Genomic DNA, 20,285 nt, shown 5'->3' with positions numbered 1-20,285 from the left:
CTGCCTGCAATGCAGGAGACCCGGGTTCGATTCCTGGGTCGGGAAGATCCCCTGGAGAAGGAAATGGCAACCCACTCCAGCACTCTTGCCTGGAAAATCCCATGGACAGAGGAGCCTGATAGGCTACAGTCCATGGGGTCGCAAAGAGTCGGACACGACTGAGCGACTTCACTTTTACTTTGATTTTCAATATTATACTGTCCAGTGATTTTTCTTGAATTCAAAGTATTATATTCAAGTCATAACCTCTCCTTAAGCGTTTTAAAAAAGAAGTCAAAATAGTTAGCCATGCACAAATACATGCGAAAAAACCTGACTAAACATAATATGCCTTTAATATGCTTCTCACTAGTTGGCTAAAGAGATCTTAAGGTGATGATATTATGGGTCCAACATCTTAAGCTTATTCACCTGTCATTACCAGACATGTAATCACATGGTTGCTCTTGTTTCTAAAGAGCCTCAAATCCAAATCACCGAGATCTTTTAAAAATATATCCAGACTCTAGAGAAAATGTTGCCACTGATATTCGTTTTACTATGAGACAAATTCATTTTACAACAAAATTATCGAAAGTGTCAGAATGGCTTCTGGGCCCTCGTCAGTGAGTCATCTGGGATGATGTTAAATGAGTCATTTAACCTGCTGGGCCTTGGTGAGTAGGTCAGACCTGGATATAGGTACATTTTATTTTAATAAAATTCAACATCAATGAAAAAGCTTGTGTTGTCTCTGCTTTTCATATCCATTAAGACCTATAAAACTCATCTGACCACTGCAGAACTAAAATTTGGACAGGCCTCTTGGAATGTTGTCTAACGAGAAGAATTCCAGACATTTTTCACAGCATAATTTGAAGGAAAGGTGCAACTATCTCAACAGAGCATACTTTCTATTTCCTCACTCCTGTTTTAAAGTCTAACTTTATTTGCTGGACTAAGCTCATAAATGTTGCTAATCACTTCAAGAATCAACCAATGAGGCCTCAAGACCCAGCAACCAAAATCCTGATGCTAAAAAAAAAAATTATCTCTAAAAAGCACTATGTCTAGATGTGCATGTTCTCAGCCTCTCGATCATTCATCCAGGAAATGTGTGTTAGGAACCTAAATCCCAGACCCTGCATTAGGCACCAGGAATTAAAAAAACGAGAGAAACACAAAGTGGGGGCTTATGATCCTTTAATAGGACCATATTTAAGACACATGTGAAGTGATAACAGATATACTGGGATGGCCAAAAAGTTCATTTGGGTTTTTCATAACATCTTATGGAAAACCCAAATGAACATCTTATGAAAAACCCAAATGAACTTTTTGGCCAACCCAATAGAATACCATGCATGATTTATATCATAAGTTTCATCACTTAACCCAGCAGCTCCTAGCTTACTACAAAGTTGCATTTTATAGAAACACAGAGACTGGAAAAGTCAGTTTTTATTCCAATCCCAAAGAAAGGGAATGCCAAAGAAAGTTCAAACTACTGCACAATTGCACTCATCTCACACACTAGCAAAGTAATGCTCTAAATTCTCCAAGCCAGGCTTCAACAGTACATGAACAAAGAACTTTCAGATGTTCAAGCTAGATTTAGAAAAGGTAGAGGAACCAGAGATCAAATTGCCAACATCCGCTGGATCATCAAAAAGCAAGAGAATTCCAGAAAAACATCTACTTCCACTTCATAGACTACACTAAAGCTTTTGACTGTGTGGATCACAACAAACTGTGGAAAATTCTTAAAGAGATGGGAATATCAGCCCACCGGACCTGCCTCCTGAGAAATCTGTATGCAGGTCAAGAAGCAACAGTTAGAAACAGACTGGTTCCAAATTGGGAAAGGAGTCTATCAAGGCTGTATACTGTCACTCTGCTTATTTAATTTACATGCAAAGTACATCATGTAAAATACTGGGCTGGATGAAGCACAAGCTGGAATCAAGATTGCTGGGAGAAATATCAATAACCTCAGATATGCAGATGACACCACCCTTACATCAGAAAGCGAAGAGAAACTGAAGAGCCTCTTGATGAAAGTGAAAGAGAGTGAAAAAGTTGGCTTAAAACTCAACATTCAGAAAATTAAGATCATGGCATCCGGTCCCATCACTTCATGGCAAATAGATGGGGAAACAATAGAAACAGTGACAGATTTTATTTTCCTAGGCTCCAAAATCACTGCAGATGGTGACTGCAGCCATGAAACGAAAAGATGCTTGCTCCTTGGAAGAAAAGCAATGACAAACCTAGACAGCATACCAAAAAGCAGACATTAGCCAACAAAAGTCCATAATCAAAGCTATGGTTTTTCCAGTGGTCACATATAGACGTGAAAGTTGGACCATAAAGAAGCTGAGCACTGAAGAATTGATGCTTTTGAACCGTGGTGCTGGAGCAGCCTCGTGAGAGTCCCTTGGACTGCAAGGAGATCCAACCAGTCAATCCTAAAGGAAATCAGTGCTGAATATTCATTGGAGGGACTGATGCCGAAGCTGAAGCTCCAATTTTGGCCACCTGGTGTGAAGAACTGACTCATCGGAAAAGACCCTGATGCTGGCAAAGACTGAAGGCAGGAGGAGAAGGGGACGACCGAGGATGAGATGGTTGGATGGCATCACCGACTCGATGGACATAAATCTGAGTAAGCTCTGGGAGTTAGTGATGGACAGGGAGGCCTGGTGCGCTGCAGTCCATGGGGTTACAAAGAGTTGGACACGACTGAGCGACTGAACTGAACTGACACTCAGAAGCATAGAAAACAAATTTACAATTACCAAAAGGGAAAAGTGGTGGGGAAAGGATAAATTAGGATTTGGGGATTAGCAGATATAGTTTACTATATGTAAAACAGATAAACAACAAGGGCCTACTCTATAGCCCAGGGAACTCTAATATCCTGTAAGAAACCAAACTGGGAAAGCACATGAAAAAGTATATGTGAATCACTCTACTGTACACTAGAAACTAACACAGCACTGCAAATCAACTATATTTCAATTAAAAAACTGTGTTTTAAAAGTACATTTGTAAGACTATGATAATGTCAATATCCTTGTGTGATCTTACACTGTAATTTTTCAAAATATTACCACCGGTGAAAACTAGGAGAAGTGCATAAGGCATCTTGTGTTAGTTCTTACAACTGCATGAAAATGCATAATTATCTCAACAAAAAGTACATTTTAAGCCAATAATTTAGGATATAAAAGCAATTTTTCATAGACTGTCATAAACAGCAGTTGGTTCTAAAATCAGCACTTAGTATTAAAAAAAAATTTTTTTTTGTTTTAAATTTTTTGACCATACCACATAGCAGGTGGGATCCTAGTCCCTGACCAGGAATTGAACCTCCACTCCCTGCAGAGGAAGCACAGAGTCTTAACCACTGGACCACCAGCGAAGTCCCATAATTTTTTTTTTTTCTCACATCAATAATAGTCCAGATTTTATTTTTTAAAAACACAATTTTTAAAAAATTTATGACCCTCTTAGTATTAAGTATAAACATGAATGACTCAGGCATACATTATATTTAGTATAAATTAAAGCAACAGTTTCCTATCTTGCCACTCTATTAATGTCTCCCACTCACCATTCATTGAATTACACACCTGGTTATATTATCTCTTAGCTTGAAATCCTCCAGTAGTTTCCTAGGAATAAAGCCCAGAGTCTTCCTATGACATGCAAGGCTCCTCAACATGGGGCTCCTGTCTACTGTAGAACCTTCAGTACCTCCCATGGGTCCCAAACATGCCGCTCTCATTCCCAAGACGGCACAGCTGGTTTCTCCACCTGGAATGCCCTTTCCCACCCTCCACCTGGCAAACACCTGCTTGTTCTTTGTTTTTCACCGATCATCTCTTCATACTGTTCATGGGGTTCTCAGAGCAAGAATACTGAGGTGGCTTGCCACTTCCCCCTCAAAGACTGAAGGCAAAAGGAGAAGGGGATGGCAGAGGATGAGATGGTTAGAGAGCATCACCAACTCAATGGACATGAGTTTGAGCAAACTCTGGGAGACAGTGAAGGACAGGAGAGCCTGGAGCGCTGCAGTCCATGAGCTCACAAAGAGTCAGACATGATTTAGCGACTGAACAACAACAAGCATCTCTTCTCCAAGGCCTTCAATGGCCTTCCTACCCCAGTAAAGCAAGGCCCTCCTTCCCTTTCTTCATGGTCTTAGAGGTCCTTGTTCACATTCCAGCAGTGAACAAGGGGACACGTATCTCAGCAGCTGCCAGACCCTGGTAGGCACGCTAACGGCCTGTCTCCCTTTGTATCCTCACCGCCATGCACAGCACTGGCACCTGGAAAGCACTCCAGTGTTTGCTGAAAGAATGACAATGATGACTTTCAAGGAGCTTCTGTGATTCTATAGAAGAGCAATGGCGAGCTGGGCCAATGACAGAAATCAGAAAAAAATGAACAAATACTGATTTGATAGTCAGAAATTTAAGGGGAAGAAGCAACAATGACTGTAAAGAATTAGTTGAGAGGGTATCGTGTATACAATATTATAAAAAGAAACAAGTTGTACAGCAAAGGACACAACAAACAAGATTAAAAGACAACCCTCAGAATGGGGAAAAAATAACCGCAAGGGAAACAACTGGATTAATTTCCAAAATACACAAGCAGCTCATGCAGCTCAATACCAGAAAAACAAACAACCCGGTCAAAAACTGCGTGGAAGACCTACAGACATTTCTCCAAAGAAGGCATACAGACCGTGAACACGCTCATAAAAAGATGCTCAACATTATTCATTATCAGAGAAATGCAAATCAAAACTACAATGAGGTATCACCTCACACAGGTCAGAATGGCCATCATTAAAAAAAATCTGCTAACAGTAAATGCAGGAGAGGATGTAGAAAAAAGGGAACCCTCTTTCATCGCTGGTGGGAATGTAAATGGATAGTCACTACGGAGAACAATATGGAGATTCCTTAAAAAACTAAGAATAGAACTACCATATGACCCAACAATCTCACTACTGAGCACAAAAGCTGCGAAAACTATAATTGAAAGAGACGCACGTTCTCCAATGTTCACTACAGCACTATTTACAGTAGCTGGGACATGGACGCAAACTAGATGTCCACCTACAGATGAACGGATACAGAAACTGTGTTACATATATACAACTGAATATTACTCAGCTATAAAAAGAATGTATTTTAATTACTGAATTAAAATGACATATTTTTAAAGGACTGACTTTCCCACACACTCTGTATGTTTTTTTGTTTAATGAGAAATGGAAAGGAGTCATCCATATTGTATTAAGTTTCCAAAATTGTACTAAATGGAGAAGAATTTATTTATGAGGAAACCCCTAAGAGCTAAAACAGTAACCATTAAGAGCTAAAGAGAAAACTCACAAATAAATTTCATTTCTGCCTTTAAAAGTGAAAAGAATGATAATACTCAATATTTAAATAGCACCAGGTACTGCTCTAAGTGCTTTGCAAAGAAACTAAGGCACAGATTAGTTAATTACATTTCCCAAAGTTTATTCAGCATGTAAGCGGTGGAACCAGGATTCATACTGGAAATCTGACTTTTTACAAGTACATATCTAGGGACTTCCCTGGCGGTCCAGTGGCTAAGATTCCGTGTTCCCAATGCAAAGGGCCCAGGTTTAATCTCTGGTGTGGGAACTAGATCTCACATGCTCCAAATAAGACCTGGTAAACCCAAATAAAAATAATAGATAATTTTTACTGAAGTACATATCTAAATCAATTTTTTAAAAAATTTCTTTTATAATTGGTCAACTTCGATGGAAAACAAATCTGGTTTGTTGTTTTTTTTTTGGCCATGCTGCATGTCTTTTGAGCTCTTAGTTCCCTGACCAAAAATCAAACCTGGGCCCCCTGCAGTGGAAGTATGGAGCCTAACTACTGCAGCCACAAATCTGTTCATTCTAATGTTATCCTAAGTATCTGACTCTTAATCTAAAATCATAAAAATGTGATAGCCTACTATAAAAAATATATATATATATATTTATATATAAATGACTATATAATAAAAAATGTCAGGAAAACTAAGTACCCTGATTAATTCTATATAAAACTATTTCCTAGGAACAAATAAAGCAATATATATGTGAAAGTTTCTTTGTAAATTATATCATTACTTGGTAAATAATCCATATGCTTAAAATTCTTTTACTATAATTTACAAAGAAAATTTTCAAATATATAGATAGACTACTAAGCAAGTACTTTTTTTCAGCCACCAAGTACTTTTTTTAACAACCATCAGGGAGTAACTGCACTTTGGGGTCTCGAAAAGTCAGACACAACTGAGCGACTTCACTTTCACGTTTCACTTTCATGCACTGGAGAAGGAAATGGCAACTCACTCCAGTGTTCTTGCCTGGAGAATCCCAGGGATGGGGGAGCCTGGTGGGCTGCCGTCTATGGGGTCGCACAGAGTCGGAGACGACTGAAGCGACTTAGCAGCAGCAGCAGTTTATTTAGACTGTGATGAAAGTAGTTTTATATATGAGACATTTAAAAAGAGAAGGTGGATTCAAATGTAACCAAAAAAGGATGTTACAATTTAACATAAATAAAAATAAGCATGTAACATATACTGGCTACAAATCAATACAGAGTCTTTTCCTTAACTTACCTGCCAGATACAGGGCAAATGATATAAATCTGTGGTAGCGAATGAGGAACTGAAGTTGCTCTTCTCTTTGAACAAATGTAGCAAAATAATCAGCCACAGTCTCTCCATAGAAAAAGTAGTTCACACACAATAGAAAGTACCTGTAACATTAAAACAATTAGCTTCTTTATATTTGAAACATTTTTCCCTCAAACTCAACAAAACTATTTTCTACTTCTGATGATGACACAGATCAAAACTAAGTTTTGAACATAGGTTCATGATATATTCCACCAAAATGCTTTTCTCCCCTTGTTTTAAACTTAATTTCAAACTTACCAGTGAACAAAAATGTACAGAGTAGTTCATGCCTTTATTTAGCTCAAAATCTAATGCCAGAGACGGAAAATCAGGAAACAGTATAGAAAATACTACACACACACACACACTTTCAATACACTCTCAGACACACACACACATACTTTCTAATACACTCTCACACACACACACGTTTTCTAATACACTCTCAGACACACACACACAGTTTCTAATAAACTCTCAGACAGACACACACACAGTTTCTAATACACTCTCAGACACACACACACACACACGGTTTTCTAATACACTCTCAGACACACACACACACACACTTTCTAATACACTCTCAGACACACACATGCACACACACACACACAGAATTAAGTTTACAATGAAAATGCATTCCCTAGCATTAGGAGAATTAGCCTTCTCCCTAATGCTTTGTTTTTAAGATTTGTTTTTATATTGGCCATTTTTTAAAGTCTTTATTGCATTTGTTACAATTTTGCTTTCTTTTTTTATGTTTTAGTTTTTGGCTAAGGTTGGGGTCTTATGCACCCCAACCAAGGACTGAACCTGTACCCTCTGCAATGGAAGGCAAAGCCTCTACCACTGACCACCAGCGAAGTCCCTCTAATGCTTTTTAATAGTAGAGCTCCTAAGCCAAATTCCCGCCTGCCCTAAGGGAGACCAATGGGAAAAGAGGGAAGAAGTAATTTGACCTCTCACCTCTCACTCTGTCCTGCCCACACTGGGTCTTGTCCCCTTTTCTAAATGCTCCAGATGGACTCTAGTTGAATAAGTGACTCAAAAAGGTAGCAGTGGGGGTTGGGAGCTAGCTGCAGGTAAAAGTCTCTGGGGAAAAATTTTAAAATAGGAACACATGTTCCTACACCCATGGCTGATTCATGTCGATGTATGGCAAAAACCACTACAATATTGTAAAGTAACTAGCCTCCAATTAAAATAAATAAATTTTAAAAAAAAATAAAATGGAGAATGTAAAATTTGAAAAAAAAAAAAAACTTCATGAATGGCCTGTCCTTTCTCCCAGTGCTGGTTTATCCTTTTCCCCAGGCAGAAGTTGAACCCACAAGACTTTGCTGATGGGAGTGTGTGTAAGCCAGGAAAACAAGCTGAGAAACACTGCCTCGAGGTTCCTCCCAGACTCTACCTTAGAAAGACCATGTCCTAGGCAGTGGTAGAAGAGGAGAGGGGTGGCGGTTCCCTCTGGTCCTCATGCATAGAATCAGACCCCACTGTTCCCAAAGGGAAGCACATCATGTTTCCACATTACCATGTCTCTATCTCCTATATGGAAATTGTCTGTGACGCCTCTGTAAGGCTATCAAGGTCCATCCAGCCATCAAACCAACTTTTTTGTTTTTGGCCATGCCCCTCTGCATGTGGGATCTTAGTTCCCCAAACAGGGATTGAACTCATGTCCTCTGCACTGGAATTTTACAGTCCTAACCACTGGACTGCCAGGAAGTCCTGCACCAGTCCAGCTTTTGGGCCACTACTCCCTCCCACTCGGGAGAGCCAAGAAGATCTCATGACCTGTGGCAGATGCCTCCTCTGTCCCCCATCTGGAACCTGATGGGTGCTACTTCCCCAGCCTAAAACATCCTTCTCCATCCAAAGCCTGTCTTCATTTCTAGTAACAGTTTCTCTGTCTCCTTCTCTGTGAAGCCTCTACAATCACTGGAGCCCATCTTGACCTACCTTTTTCCCCCCTTACACTTAAAATCAATCCTGCATGGGTTAACTACTCTCCAACTACTTTAACATTCATTGGAAGGGCTGATGATTAAGCTGAAGTTCTAATACTCTGGCCACCTGATGCGAAGAGTTGACTCATTGGAAAAGACTCTGATGCTGGGAAAGATTGAGGACAGGAGAAAGGGACGACAGAGGATGAGATGGTTGGATGGCATCACTGACTCAATGGACATGAGTTTGAGCAAACTCCAGGAGATGGTGAAGGACAGAGAAGCCTGTCGTGCTGCAGTCCATGGGTTGCAAAGAGGTGGACACGACAGAGTGACTGAACAACTAATACTTAACCTACCTAACATTCCCTGTACACATTACCACTCACTCATGGAGAAACTTTCCAGAAGGAAAAATTAGGTGTTCATAAAACCAGAAACTGTTTTTGACTACTGTAAACCCAAAAGGTGATGCCTGTTTTAAAAAGACACAGATTCATGTCAATGTATGGCAAAACCAATACAGTATTGTAAAGTAAAATAAAAAATAAATAAATAAATAAAAAGACACTGATACTAATCAAACAACTACTGATATATTCAAAGACATGGACTGTTAACTACGAACTATCATATTATCATGTTTCATGGTCAAGGTCCTGATGACTAAGAAACCTGAAAAAACTTAAAAATATATAAAACATTAAATATTAAAATTGTTTGGTGATTCTTATTTACTAATTTTACATGCAATATTTTCTATATAGAATAATTTTATATGCAATGTTTCAGGGGCCTGGTAACTGCCCTGAAATGTTTAGCAGGGTGCCTTATACACTGATCCCCATCAGAGCCTTCCTATTCCCTCTGACAACCCTCCTTGTTGCATGTCAGAGATCTTGGGGCCTTCAGGAGACCAAGCCAGGAGCAGCAAAGGTAAGGTTATCCATCCTCTCACTGCCTTGCTCCCTCCTCCTGCCCCAGGCCTATGGGGGCTTTGGAGAAGGTAGGCCAGTCTGCCTACCTGCCCTGGTGCTCAGATGGTAAAGAACCTGCCTGCAATGCTGGAGACCTGGCTTCAATCCCTGGGATGGGAAGATCCCTTGGAGGAGGGCATGGCAACCCACTCCAGTATTCTTGCCTGGAGAATCCCCATGGACAGAGGAGCCTGGCGGGCTACAGTCGAAGGGGTTGCAAAGAGTCAGAGACGACTGAGCAACTAAGCACAGCACAGGCCAGTCTGCAGGGGTGAGGTGGGGAGGGGAGGAGGGAGACAGACATGCAGCTTGGGCTTTCCTCTCCTGAATCAACTTGTTACTCAAAAAAGAAAAAAAAAAAAGAAAACCCACAACTACTTTCATATCTCATCTTCCAGTCTTTGTAGAAATATCAGGTTTTGTGTATGGTTTCATGTCAACTGAGGGGAAATAAACCAAAAGATTAACATAACATATTTTTAACACTTCACAAAATGAAACTTTCTGTTAACACTGTAATTATAAAGAGTATAAACGTGTCCAATATAGTGCTGAAGTTTTTAAAAACAGGACAAAAATAGTGTGTATATGCAATATAAGTCAGTCACTCTGTACAAAGAGTGAAAGATGAAATCTGAAAATGTAACTATTTTTACGTTGAAATGGAAAGTTAAAGGTGATTTTATTCTTTCAACATTCAATTGCATTCTTTTCATTTATATTTCTTTATACTCAATCTATAAGGTCAACTGGGTGGATACTGACTGGTCAGGATGCTTCCTTACCAACTTTAGAAAAGAATCAGATTTTCATATCTGAAACAGTTTTAAGTCACTTACCAACTTAGTGTTCTAAACCACGGTAAGTCGTAAGAATGATAGACTCTGTAACCTATGGTGATGATTTCATGGAAGCATTTCACTTGGATGCTTAGAACCTGAAACCAAGAGAAAACGTTAACAAACAGTTCTTAATGTCTATATTTATGCTTAATTACTTAATAAGTAACTTGTCGCATGTATTTTAAAAATCTTCAGCTACCCACTTTCAGTTATTCTAAAGATCATCAGCAAAAATTCAATATTCAACTTCTATATAATCAAGTGATATCCCAAAGAGGTACGCAAAACAATGTTTTATTCATAACATTTGAGAGATCCTTCCCAGGGTAGGAGGTGGCACTGTACTTTAGAATTTGAAAGGTATAGTCTGGCTGGGGTCACAGCTAATGAGGCTTAATCAATCCTTCATTACTGCTTCATTTCTTGAAGTTGGGTGGCTTTTCCTGTCGATTTTGTTTCATGAGTTATCCTAGGAAAATGATCCTATGTGAAAATTTCCTTGTATATGTTTATTTTTAACAAGTTGGTATTCTTGCCAAGGATAAAGATACTATCAGGACAAATGGCTAAAATATCCTTACTGAGTCATTCAGGGGTTTGGCAAGAGATTTTCTTTCTTCCCACCATGCCAACTGTCCCTCAGCCAGCAACACACATCTCTGATCAACCCAAGCAGTGCTTCCTTGACATATTATAAGCAGCCTTCGACATCTGCAGCCCCAAACTGCTGCGTCCAGCAATCTAGATAAAGGTAATTTCTGAGACTATAGCATCATAACCAGTGTTTGGCTTAAGTCAGTTCCAAGACTCAAAGAGCAAATGGCAAGCTGAACACTCATCACCAGAAACTAAGAGATCCAAACCTTTGTCAGTATAGCAGACTAACTTTTCCCACCTCTAGAGAATCTACCCAAGGGCTTGTTTTTGTACAGCCCTGGAGCTAAGAATGGACTTTATATCTTTAAACAGTTAAAAACAAAACCCAAAGATGATATGATGGAGACATATGTGGCTCCTTAAAGCCTAAAATACTATCTGGGCCTTTCCAGAAAGAACTAACCAAATTCCGCTAAAGAGTACACTTTGGGATTTCTATTTCAGATCACCACAAATCAGCTTTCCCAAACCTACTGCCCAGGATAGTCTTAGGCTATTTTCCCCCACTATACCTATTACATGTCCAATGACATACTTAAAAAAGTAATTGTGTCCTCTTGGCAAGAAAATATTATGCCAAACTACTATAAATAATTCTTTTAAGAAAAAGTTATAAATGTGTTATAAACACAAGACGAAATCTAAATACTGTCCTTCAAATCACCTTTGCATATATTATCAAGTCTTTTTTTTTTTTTTAACAAAAATAATCACAGAACAGGGACAATGCTCAATGTTGGTAAAATGGCAAAGCTATGCTATTTATAGAACCAAGAGCTTTTAAAATATCAAGTGCACTCATGCAATTTCTATGAATACATGTGTTCAAGAACAACCATTAGGTCTATATATGGAATTTCACTGAAAGGAGAAAAAAAGAATTTTTAATATCACACACATATATGTATATAGTTGTTACTTACAGCTTATCAACAGAATTAATATGGTACTGCTGGGAAAATAGAAAACAGAGAATTCAAAATAGAGTCTAAGAACTGGGTGACCACACAGAAACTGATACTCCATGCCACCAATACAGGTAGCAATGCACCAATAGGCCTCTGCTGGCCCAATTAATGTGCTAATATTAAAAAACAACTGATACATAAGTGCATACTCTGCTACTTTGGGCTTCCCTGGTGACTCAGCAGCAAAAAACACCACCTGCCAGTCCAGGAGATATGGGTTCTATCCAGGGGTTGGAAAGATCCCCTAGAGAAGGAAATGGCAACCCACTCCAGTGTTCTTGCCTGGGAAATCCTATGGACAGAGGAGCCTGGCAGGCTACAGTCCATGGGGTCACAAAGAGTAGGACACAACTCAGCAACCAAACACCACCACCACTCTTGTTAGTTACTGAAGATTCAGAGAAATAACATGGGATTTTTGTTCTCAGAGAGGAGTAGTCTTTCAGGGGGAACACACACAACTGCAGTACCATGTGCAAACAGCCACAAGGATACAAGCACAGGCAGACACAGAAACCTGTGGTGAGGGTCGGGAGCGGTCAGCTGTGGGGAAGGAGGGAGACATACGGAGCCATGTACACGGGAGAGGAGGAGGATGGAGCTAGAAGCAGTCCAGAGATGCTGGAACCCAACGCTGGGATGAGAAGTACAGAGAGATAAGTCTGGTCACAGCATCACAGGAGACAGCATGAAGGGCCGAGCAAAAGAGTCGGTGCTGATCATGAAAGGACATGATCAGACCTGGGTGTCTGGGGTTAACAAGTGGAAAGAACCGATGGGAGACGCAGCAAGGAAGAGACAGCAAGCCAGGTAAGATACTACCACCCAGAGGGGTGTGGATTAGGGGCAGAAGAAGACGGAGTATAGGAAATCAGATATGTCAAGGAGGTAGAACTGACTGGATTTGGTGGTTGAGGAAACAGAGGGGCTAAGAGAGAGAGGAGAACACAGTGTAATTACCAGGGAAGGCTTGAGAGGGAGACGGAGGTACGTAGAACAGCTGGCAGTAGGACACAAGCTCAGATTTGGATATGCCGAGTTTGAACTATGGTACCTACTATGGGTTATCCAAACTAAAGTTTCACTCTCGGAATCTGTTTGAAGATTCTGCATATGAAAAAGCTTTACATTTTAATATGTTCAGGATAAAACTATTCACAATAAAGAAAAACCAGAATATAACTGGAATGTCTAAAAATAACACATTGATTGCTTTAAATAACTTATGATGTTATTTAACTCTTCCAGAAAATTGCAGAGGAAGGGAAACTTCCAAACTCATTCTATGAGGCCACCATCACCCTAGTACCAAAACCTGACAAAGATACTACAAAAAAAGAAAACTACAGGCCAATATCACTGATGAACATAGATGCAAAAATCCTCAACAAAATTCTAGCAATCAGAATCCAACAACACATTAAAAAGATCGTACACCATGACCAAGTGGGCTTTATCCCAGGGATGCAAGGATTCTTCAACATCCGCAAATCGATCAATGTAATTCACCACATTAACAAATTGAAAAATAAAAACCATATGATTATCTCAATAGATGCAGAGAAGGCCTTTGACAAAATTCAACATCCATTTATGATAAAAACTCTCCAGAAAGCAGGAATAGAAGGAACATACCTCAATATAATAAAAGCTATATATGACAAACCCACAGCAAACATTATCCTCAATGGTGAAAAATTGAAAGCATTTCCCCTTAAGTCAGGAACAAGACAAGGGTGCCCACTTTCACCACTACTATTCAACATAGTTCTGGAAGTTTTAGCCACAGCAATCAGAGCAGAAAAAGAAATAAAAGGAATCCAAATTGGAAAAGAAGAAGTAAAACTCTCACTGTTTGCAGATGACATGATCCTCTACATAGAAAACACTAAAGACTCTACCAGAAAATTACTAGAGCTAATTAATGAATATAGTAAAGTTGCAGGATATAAAATCAACACACAGAAATCCCTTGCATTCCTATACACTAATAATGAGAAAGTAGAAGAAGAAATTAAGGAAACAATTCCATTCACCATTGCAACAAAAAGAATAAAATACTTAGGAATATATCTACCTAAAGAAACTAAAGACCTATATACAGAAAACTATAAAACACTGATGAAAGAAATCAAAGAGGACACTAATAGATGGAGAAATATACCATGCTCATGGATCGGAAGAATCAATATAGTGAAAATGAGTATATTACCCAAAGCAATTTACAAATTCAATGCAATCCCTATCAAGATACCGGCGATATTTTTCACAGAACTAGAACAAATAATTTCAAGATTTGTATAGAAATACAAAAAAAACACGAATAGCCAAAGCAATCTTGAGAAAGAAGAATGGAACTGGAGGAATCAATTTACCTGACTTCAGGCTCTACTACAAAGCCACAGTCATCAAGACAGTATGGTATTGGCACAAAGACAGACATATAGATCAATGGAACAAAATAGAAAGCCCAGAGATAAATCCACATACATATGGACACCTTATCTTTGACAAAGGAGGCAAGAATATACAATGGAGTAAAGACAATCTCTTTAACAAGTGGTGCTGGGAAAACTGGTCAACCACTTGTAAAAGAATGAAACTAGATCACTTTCTAACACCGCACACAAAGATAAACTCAAAATGGATTAAAGATCTAAATGTAAGACCAGAAACTATAAAACTCTTAGAGGAGAACATAGGCAAAACACTCTCCGACATAAACCACAGCAGGATCCTCTATGATCCACCTCCCAGAATTCTGGAAATAAAAGCAAAAATAAACAAATGGGATCTAATTAAAATTAAAAGCTTCTGCACAACAAAGGAAAACATAAGCAAAGTGAAAAGACAGCCTTCCGAATGGGAGAAAATAATAGCAAATGAAGCAACTGACAAACAACTAATCTCAAAAATATACAAGCAACTCCTGCAGCTCAATTCCAGAAAAATAAATGACCCAATCAAAAAATGGGCCAAAGAACTAAATAGACATTTCTCCAAAGAAGACATATGGATGGCTAACAAACACATGAAAAGATGCTCAACATCACTCATTATTAGAGAAATGCAAATCAAAACCACAATGAGGTACCACTTCACACCAGTCAGAATGTCTGCGATCCAAAAATCAGCAAGCAATAAATGCTGGAGAGGGTGTGGACAGAGGGAACCCTCCTACACTGTTGGTGGGAATGCAAACTAGTACAGCCACTATGGAGAACAGTGTGGAGATTCCTTAAAAAATTGCAAATAGAAATGCCTTATGACCCAGCAATCCCACTGTTGGGCATACACACAGAGGAAACCAGAATTGAAAGAGACACATGTACCCCAATGTTCATTGCAGCACTGTTTATAATAGCCAGGACATGGAAACAACCTAGATGTCCATCAGTAGATGAATGGATAAGAAAGCTGTGGTACATATACACAATGGAGTATTACTCAGCCATTAAAAAGAATACATTTGAATCAGTTCTGATGAGATGGATGAAACTGGAGCCGATTATACAGAGTGAAGTGAGCCAGAAAGAAAAACACCAATACAGTATACTAACACATATATATGGAATTTAGGAAGATGGCAAGGATGACCCTGTATGCAGGACAGCAAAAAAGACACAGATGTGTATAGCGGACTTTTGGACTCAGAGGGAGAGGGAGAGGGTGTGATGATTTGGGAGAATGGCATTGAAACATGTATAATATCATGTAAGAATCGAAATGCCAGTCTAAGTCTGATGCAGGATATGACACGCTTGGGGCTGACACGCGGGGATGACCCAGAGAGATGTTGTGGGGAGGGGGGTGGGAGGGGGGTTCATGTTTGGGAACGCATGTACACCTGTGGTGGATTCATGTCAATCTATGCCAAAACCAATACAGAATTGTAAAGTAAAAATTAAAAATAAATTAATTAATTAATTAAAAAAAAAAAGAAAATTAAAAAGCGAAAAGAACACAGTTAGAGATGCTGCAGAGATTAAACATATAAGATATTGTGAATAAATTTACATCAAGCAAGCTCAAAACTCACAGGAAACAGATTACTCCTAGAAAAATAAAACTTATCAAAATGACTCTGCAGAAATAACACACTGAAGAGGAAGCACATAATTATCAAAAGTTCCTCAGACAGTGTGGCTGCACAACACTGTGAATGTGATTAATGCCACTGGATTTTGTGACTAAAAATGGTTATATGGTAAATTTTATGTTATATATACTTTACCACAATTTGTAATATTAAAATATAATAAAATCCTCTATCTAGAAGACAAAAAAAAAATAATAAAGTTAGATGTTAACAATGGAAAAATAAAAAATAAAAATAAATAAATAAATAAATAACTTATGATGTACTGCATTCCCCTGAGTAGATGAATGTATTAAATCTAATGGTTACAAGGACTATGGAGCAACACAAAACATTCACTATTTAGTTTAAAAAGGATACAGCATTTAGTCACATTATATACAATTACAATCATGGTTTTTAAAAGAAAAAAGATGAAAGGAAATATATCAAATGGCAGTATTAATTGAGTTTTGGTCACTGATGATGGGGTTGGGAGTGATTTTTTTAATTACTTATTTTTCCAAAGTAATTTTATAAAGAAACTTTACTATTAATATTTTTTAATTAGGTCCATGGCATGTGAGATCTTAGTTCCCTGACTAGGGATCAAACCCACATCCCCTGCATTACAAAGCAGATTAACCACTGGACCACCAGGAAAGTCCTTCCAAAGTAATTTTAATAAACATTTATAACTCTCACAATGGGAAATGCACTATTTAAATAATGTGCATTAAAATAATTATTATGGGAGTTTCCAGGAAGGGGTATGGGGAACCTCTTATATCTGTCACATGTTTCCATTTCCTTCTTAAACAATATATGCTTTAGTTACTCCATCACTTAGAAAATGTGATTCCAAGCTGTGACTGCTACAATTAAAGCACTATAAATAGAAGGTTGAAGAGGAAAAGCTTTTTTTTTTTAAAGAATGTGAGTTTGAGTTCCATCTTAAAATAGTAGCTATCATTTCCTAGATGTAAGTTTTTAATAAAACTCTCCTGAATTAGTCATTTTTGAATGCTCGTATTGTAAGACAAATGCAAGCTAGGTACAATGTGTACTTCTCAAAATATAAAGGACCTAGTTAGGGTTATAAAGGTAAATAAGACTTTAAAATACAGATAGTATTGATTGAGTACCAACAGTGTGTGTGTATGCATATATCTATCCGTGGTCCCTTAACATAAATATCATAAATACAAAGCATGTATATATGCATGTGTACATGTGTGGGCATGCATGTGCAGTAAATCTAAGCTAACAGCAATAACAGTGCAAACATATTTTAACTAGATCTTTAATAAACTTCTCTGGTTAAACTCACCAAAGAAATAACCTGTAATACAATGGCATTTTCCTTTCATACTAGAGAAACAAAAAAGCCCAAGTACTTTAAATGTGCTTATGATTCTCTTTTTAAAAAATCAGAATCGAAATATGCAAGGATATTTTTTAAGGTTTTTTTCAATGTTGTCATAAAAGAATGGTTAAGAATTGGTCTCAATCCACAAATTCTGGCCCTTGTTACCACACCAAATAGTTCAGCTTGGAGAGTAATGTCATTTGTCACTGGGAACCCACCAAACCAACTTGAGTCAGTGCCTTCAGGATACTGGTGGTTTATAATCTTTGATCAAAACTACCTTCAAAAGAGGACTAACAATCCAAATGATCCCTAAAATTTTAAATGGCTCCCCACTGCTTTACAAAATAAATCCTGAACGTCTTCACAGAGTATCTCAAGGGCCTCCAGGATTTGATCCCTAATTACGTTTTCACGTTCAAAGGGCCCAAGCTCCTGGTAAAGGTTTCACCTACCCTTTCCTGACATACCCAGCCACTGGAACCTTTGCTCACAGTGCTCACTCCAGCCTGATAGGTCCTCAAGGGCCACTCAAAGATCCTTTCATCCCCAAAGCCTTATTGAGCTCTCTGCCATCACCCCACCTCTCCTTCCCCCAGCTTGACCGCCCACCACACAGCACTGGGAAGTGCTCAGCAGCCACTCAGTCCTGAAATGTCATCCTGAGACCGCTGGGAGTCCTCAGGGGTTCAGACTCAGAGGACTGGCAGCTGGGGCCCACCCCTCACGCCACACCTGAACAGTGCTCAGGCCTGCCTACCTGGCTCTCACACTCAGCACCCTCTAGCCTCATATAGTAAGTCGGTCCTATCCATTATCCATCTTTCCTTTGTAAGAAAAAGCTGCAATGTCAGCAAATTAACAGAATAGAGAAAGAAATTTTGCATTTTTTTTAACCTGGATATGCCAAAAAAAAAGTACAAAATTAACAAGAGGATGAAAAGAAAAGTGAAAGGGCTTCATGGTCCTTTAAAGAGGTATTCTAAATCACTTCAGAAGTTGATGGGATTTTTTTTCAACTGTGTCTGATTTTACTTCAAAACTTCTTTTATTTTCTTAACAAAAATAAAAGGAAAATCATCATATTGCTCCTACAACTTTATTGCTGTGAATATGAGTAAACAGGAGAGGGGAAGGCAGGTAAACATATTTCTTAGGGTGTCCAGGCAGCCAGAAAACAAACAGGGAGGTAAGATCATAAGAAGGGACTAAACTAACTGAGCTGTGTGCACGCATGCTTATTCGCTCAGTCCTGTCTGACTCTTTGTAACCCCTTGGACTGTAGCCCGCCAGGCTCCTCTGTCCGTGGAATTTTCCAGGCAAGAATACTGCCATGGGTTGTTTCTTCCTGCAGGGGAAGCTGGAGATAACTGAGATGGATGAAGACAAATAATAAAAAGAAGGGACATCATGCATGACCCTGGAGCAGGCCCTCACAGTTCACTGCTAAACCATGTTCAGCACCGGGAAGGGATGAATTTATTGAACAGAATGTGTTTCTCCTTCTTACTTCTACCACTTTGGACTTCAAATGCTTCATGCTTCTTTGGTGATCAAGGTTTTTATGCACAGGGAAACCTTGGCTGTGACGATCCTTCCCCCAAGATCTCCGCTTCACCCCGTGACTCCTAATCAGCCTTCAATCACTGTGCTGATGCTGAGAACTGGATCAAGTCCAGGAAGCCTACCAGCACCCCCTCTGCTCTCTTACCTTCCTATTCTTTTGTCCAGATGCTTACTGCAGCCTGTGATGATGTATCTGATCAATTCTTTAGTACGTAGACAGTAAGCTCCACGAGGGCAGGCACAGGTATGCTGTTCTCAGCCCCACTGCACCATTCCCCGGAAGAGCCTGGCACAATTTTGTTTTTTTGTTTTTGTTTTTTACTGTGTATTCCCAATAAGATCACAGAGTTTATTTCACTCATTTACTATACTCTTTATTCATATGGCTATCTACATGTCTCTGCCATCAGACTGAGTCTCTTGAAGTCAGGGACCTAGCTGATAGTCACATATGTTGAAGACGTGTGTGTATTTCTTTCTACTGAAAGCTTGGCACAGTTTCTGACACAAAGCTGTGTATCTGTTATATGTACTTGGTCTCTGCTTAAAGAGCACACTGAATGGCCAATTTGCAAGTGGAAAAGATTAGTCAAGGCCATTTCATAAACCAGAAAATGTCTAAAGGAACTAAACTTGCTGTTACCAAGTCTTGAATCACCTTCTTTTTCAGGACATACTCAAATTACTTCAATATTAATGCTGTAAAAGGAAGCGAGAGACACTTGGGCAAACACGAAACACTTACCAGAAGCATCAGCATAAAGGATCCCATATAGATGATCAAGAAAAACAATGAAATCATCGTCAGAGTAAGAATTCCACGAATCCACCAGTTTTTCCATCTACAAAGGAAATGTTTGTAAAGTTAGCATCGGTGTATTCTTACATGTTTGCGTGTTGTTTCACTACTAAATTGCCAGACTTAACAGATTTCCCTTAACTACACTTCAGGAATCCCCACGCACCTACTTTGCCTTGTACAATAACAACATTTACCAACCAAGCAAACCAAGAGCAATTGCTCAGTCACTGAGAGCTAAAGGAAAGGTGAAAATTATGTCTGCCAAAAGGAAAAACCAGCTCATGTTCCACATGAATGAGGATGGATCCTCTGAGGCTGGGAAGTGAGGTGGCCAACAAGGATGTCTACACATACCACCTCAAG

At 39.0% G+C, this 20,285-nt stretch overlaps 1 protein-coding gene across 1 annotated transcript in view; it reads right to left on the bottom strand.

The window, feature by feature from the left end:
* CDS1 (CDP-diacylglycerol synthase 1) overlaps positions 1-20,285 on the bottom strand; it is a 76,696-nt gene that overhangs the window by 27,633 nt on the left and 28,778 nt on the right. Inside the window, exons 3-5 of the mRNA XM_040237259.1 lie at positions 19,866-19,962; positions 10,480-10,577; positions 6,652-6,791 (exon numbers count right to left, since the gene is read on the bottom strand). Coding sequence (XP_040093193.1) covers positions 6,652-6,791; positions 10,480-10,577; positions 19,866-19,962 — 335 coding nt within the window. The remainder of the gene's footprint in view (positions 1-6,651; positions 6,792-10,479; positions 10,578-19,865; positions 19,963-20,285) is intronic.

The sequence above is a fragment of the Oryx dammah genome, unplaced genomic scaffold (genome assembly GCF_014754425.2).
Source record: "Oryx dammah isolate SB20612 unplaced genomic scaffold, SCBI_Odam_1.1 HiC_scaffold_3, whole genome shotgun sequence".
NCBI classification, from domain to species: domain Eukaryota; kingdom Metazoa; phylum Chordata; class Mammalia; order Artiodactyla; family Bovidae; genus Oryx; species Oryx dammah.
This window is presented reverse-complemented; position numbering and strand designations above follow the sequence as displayed.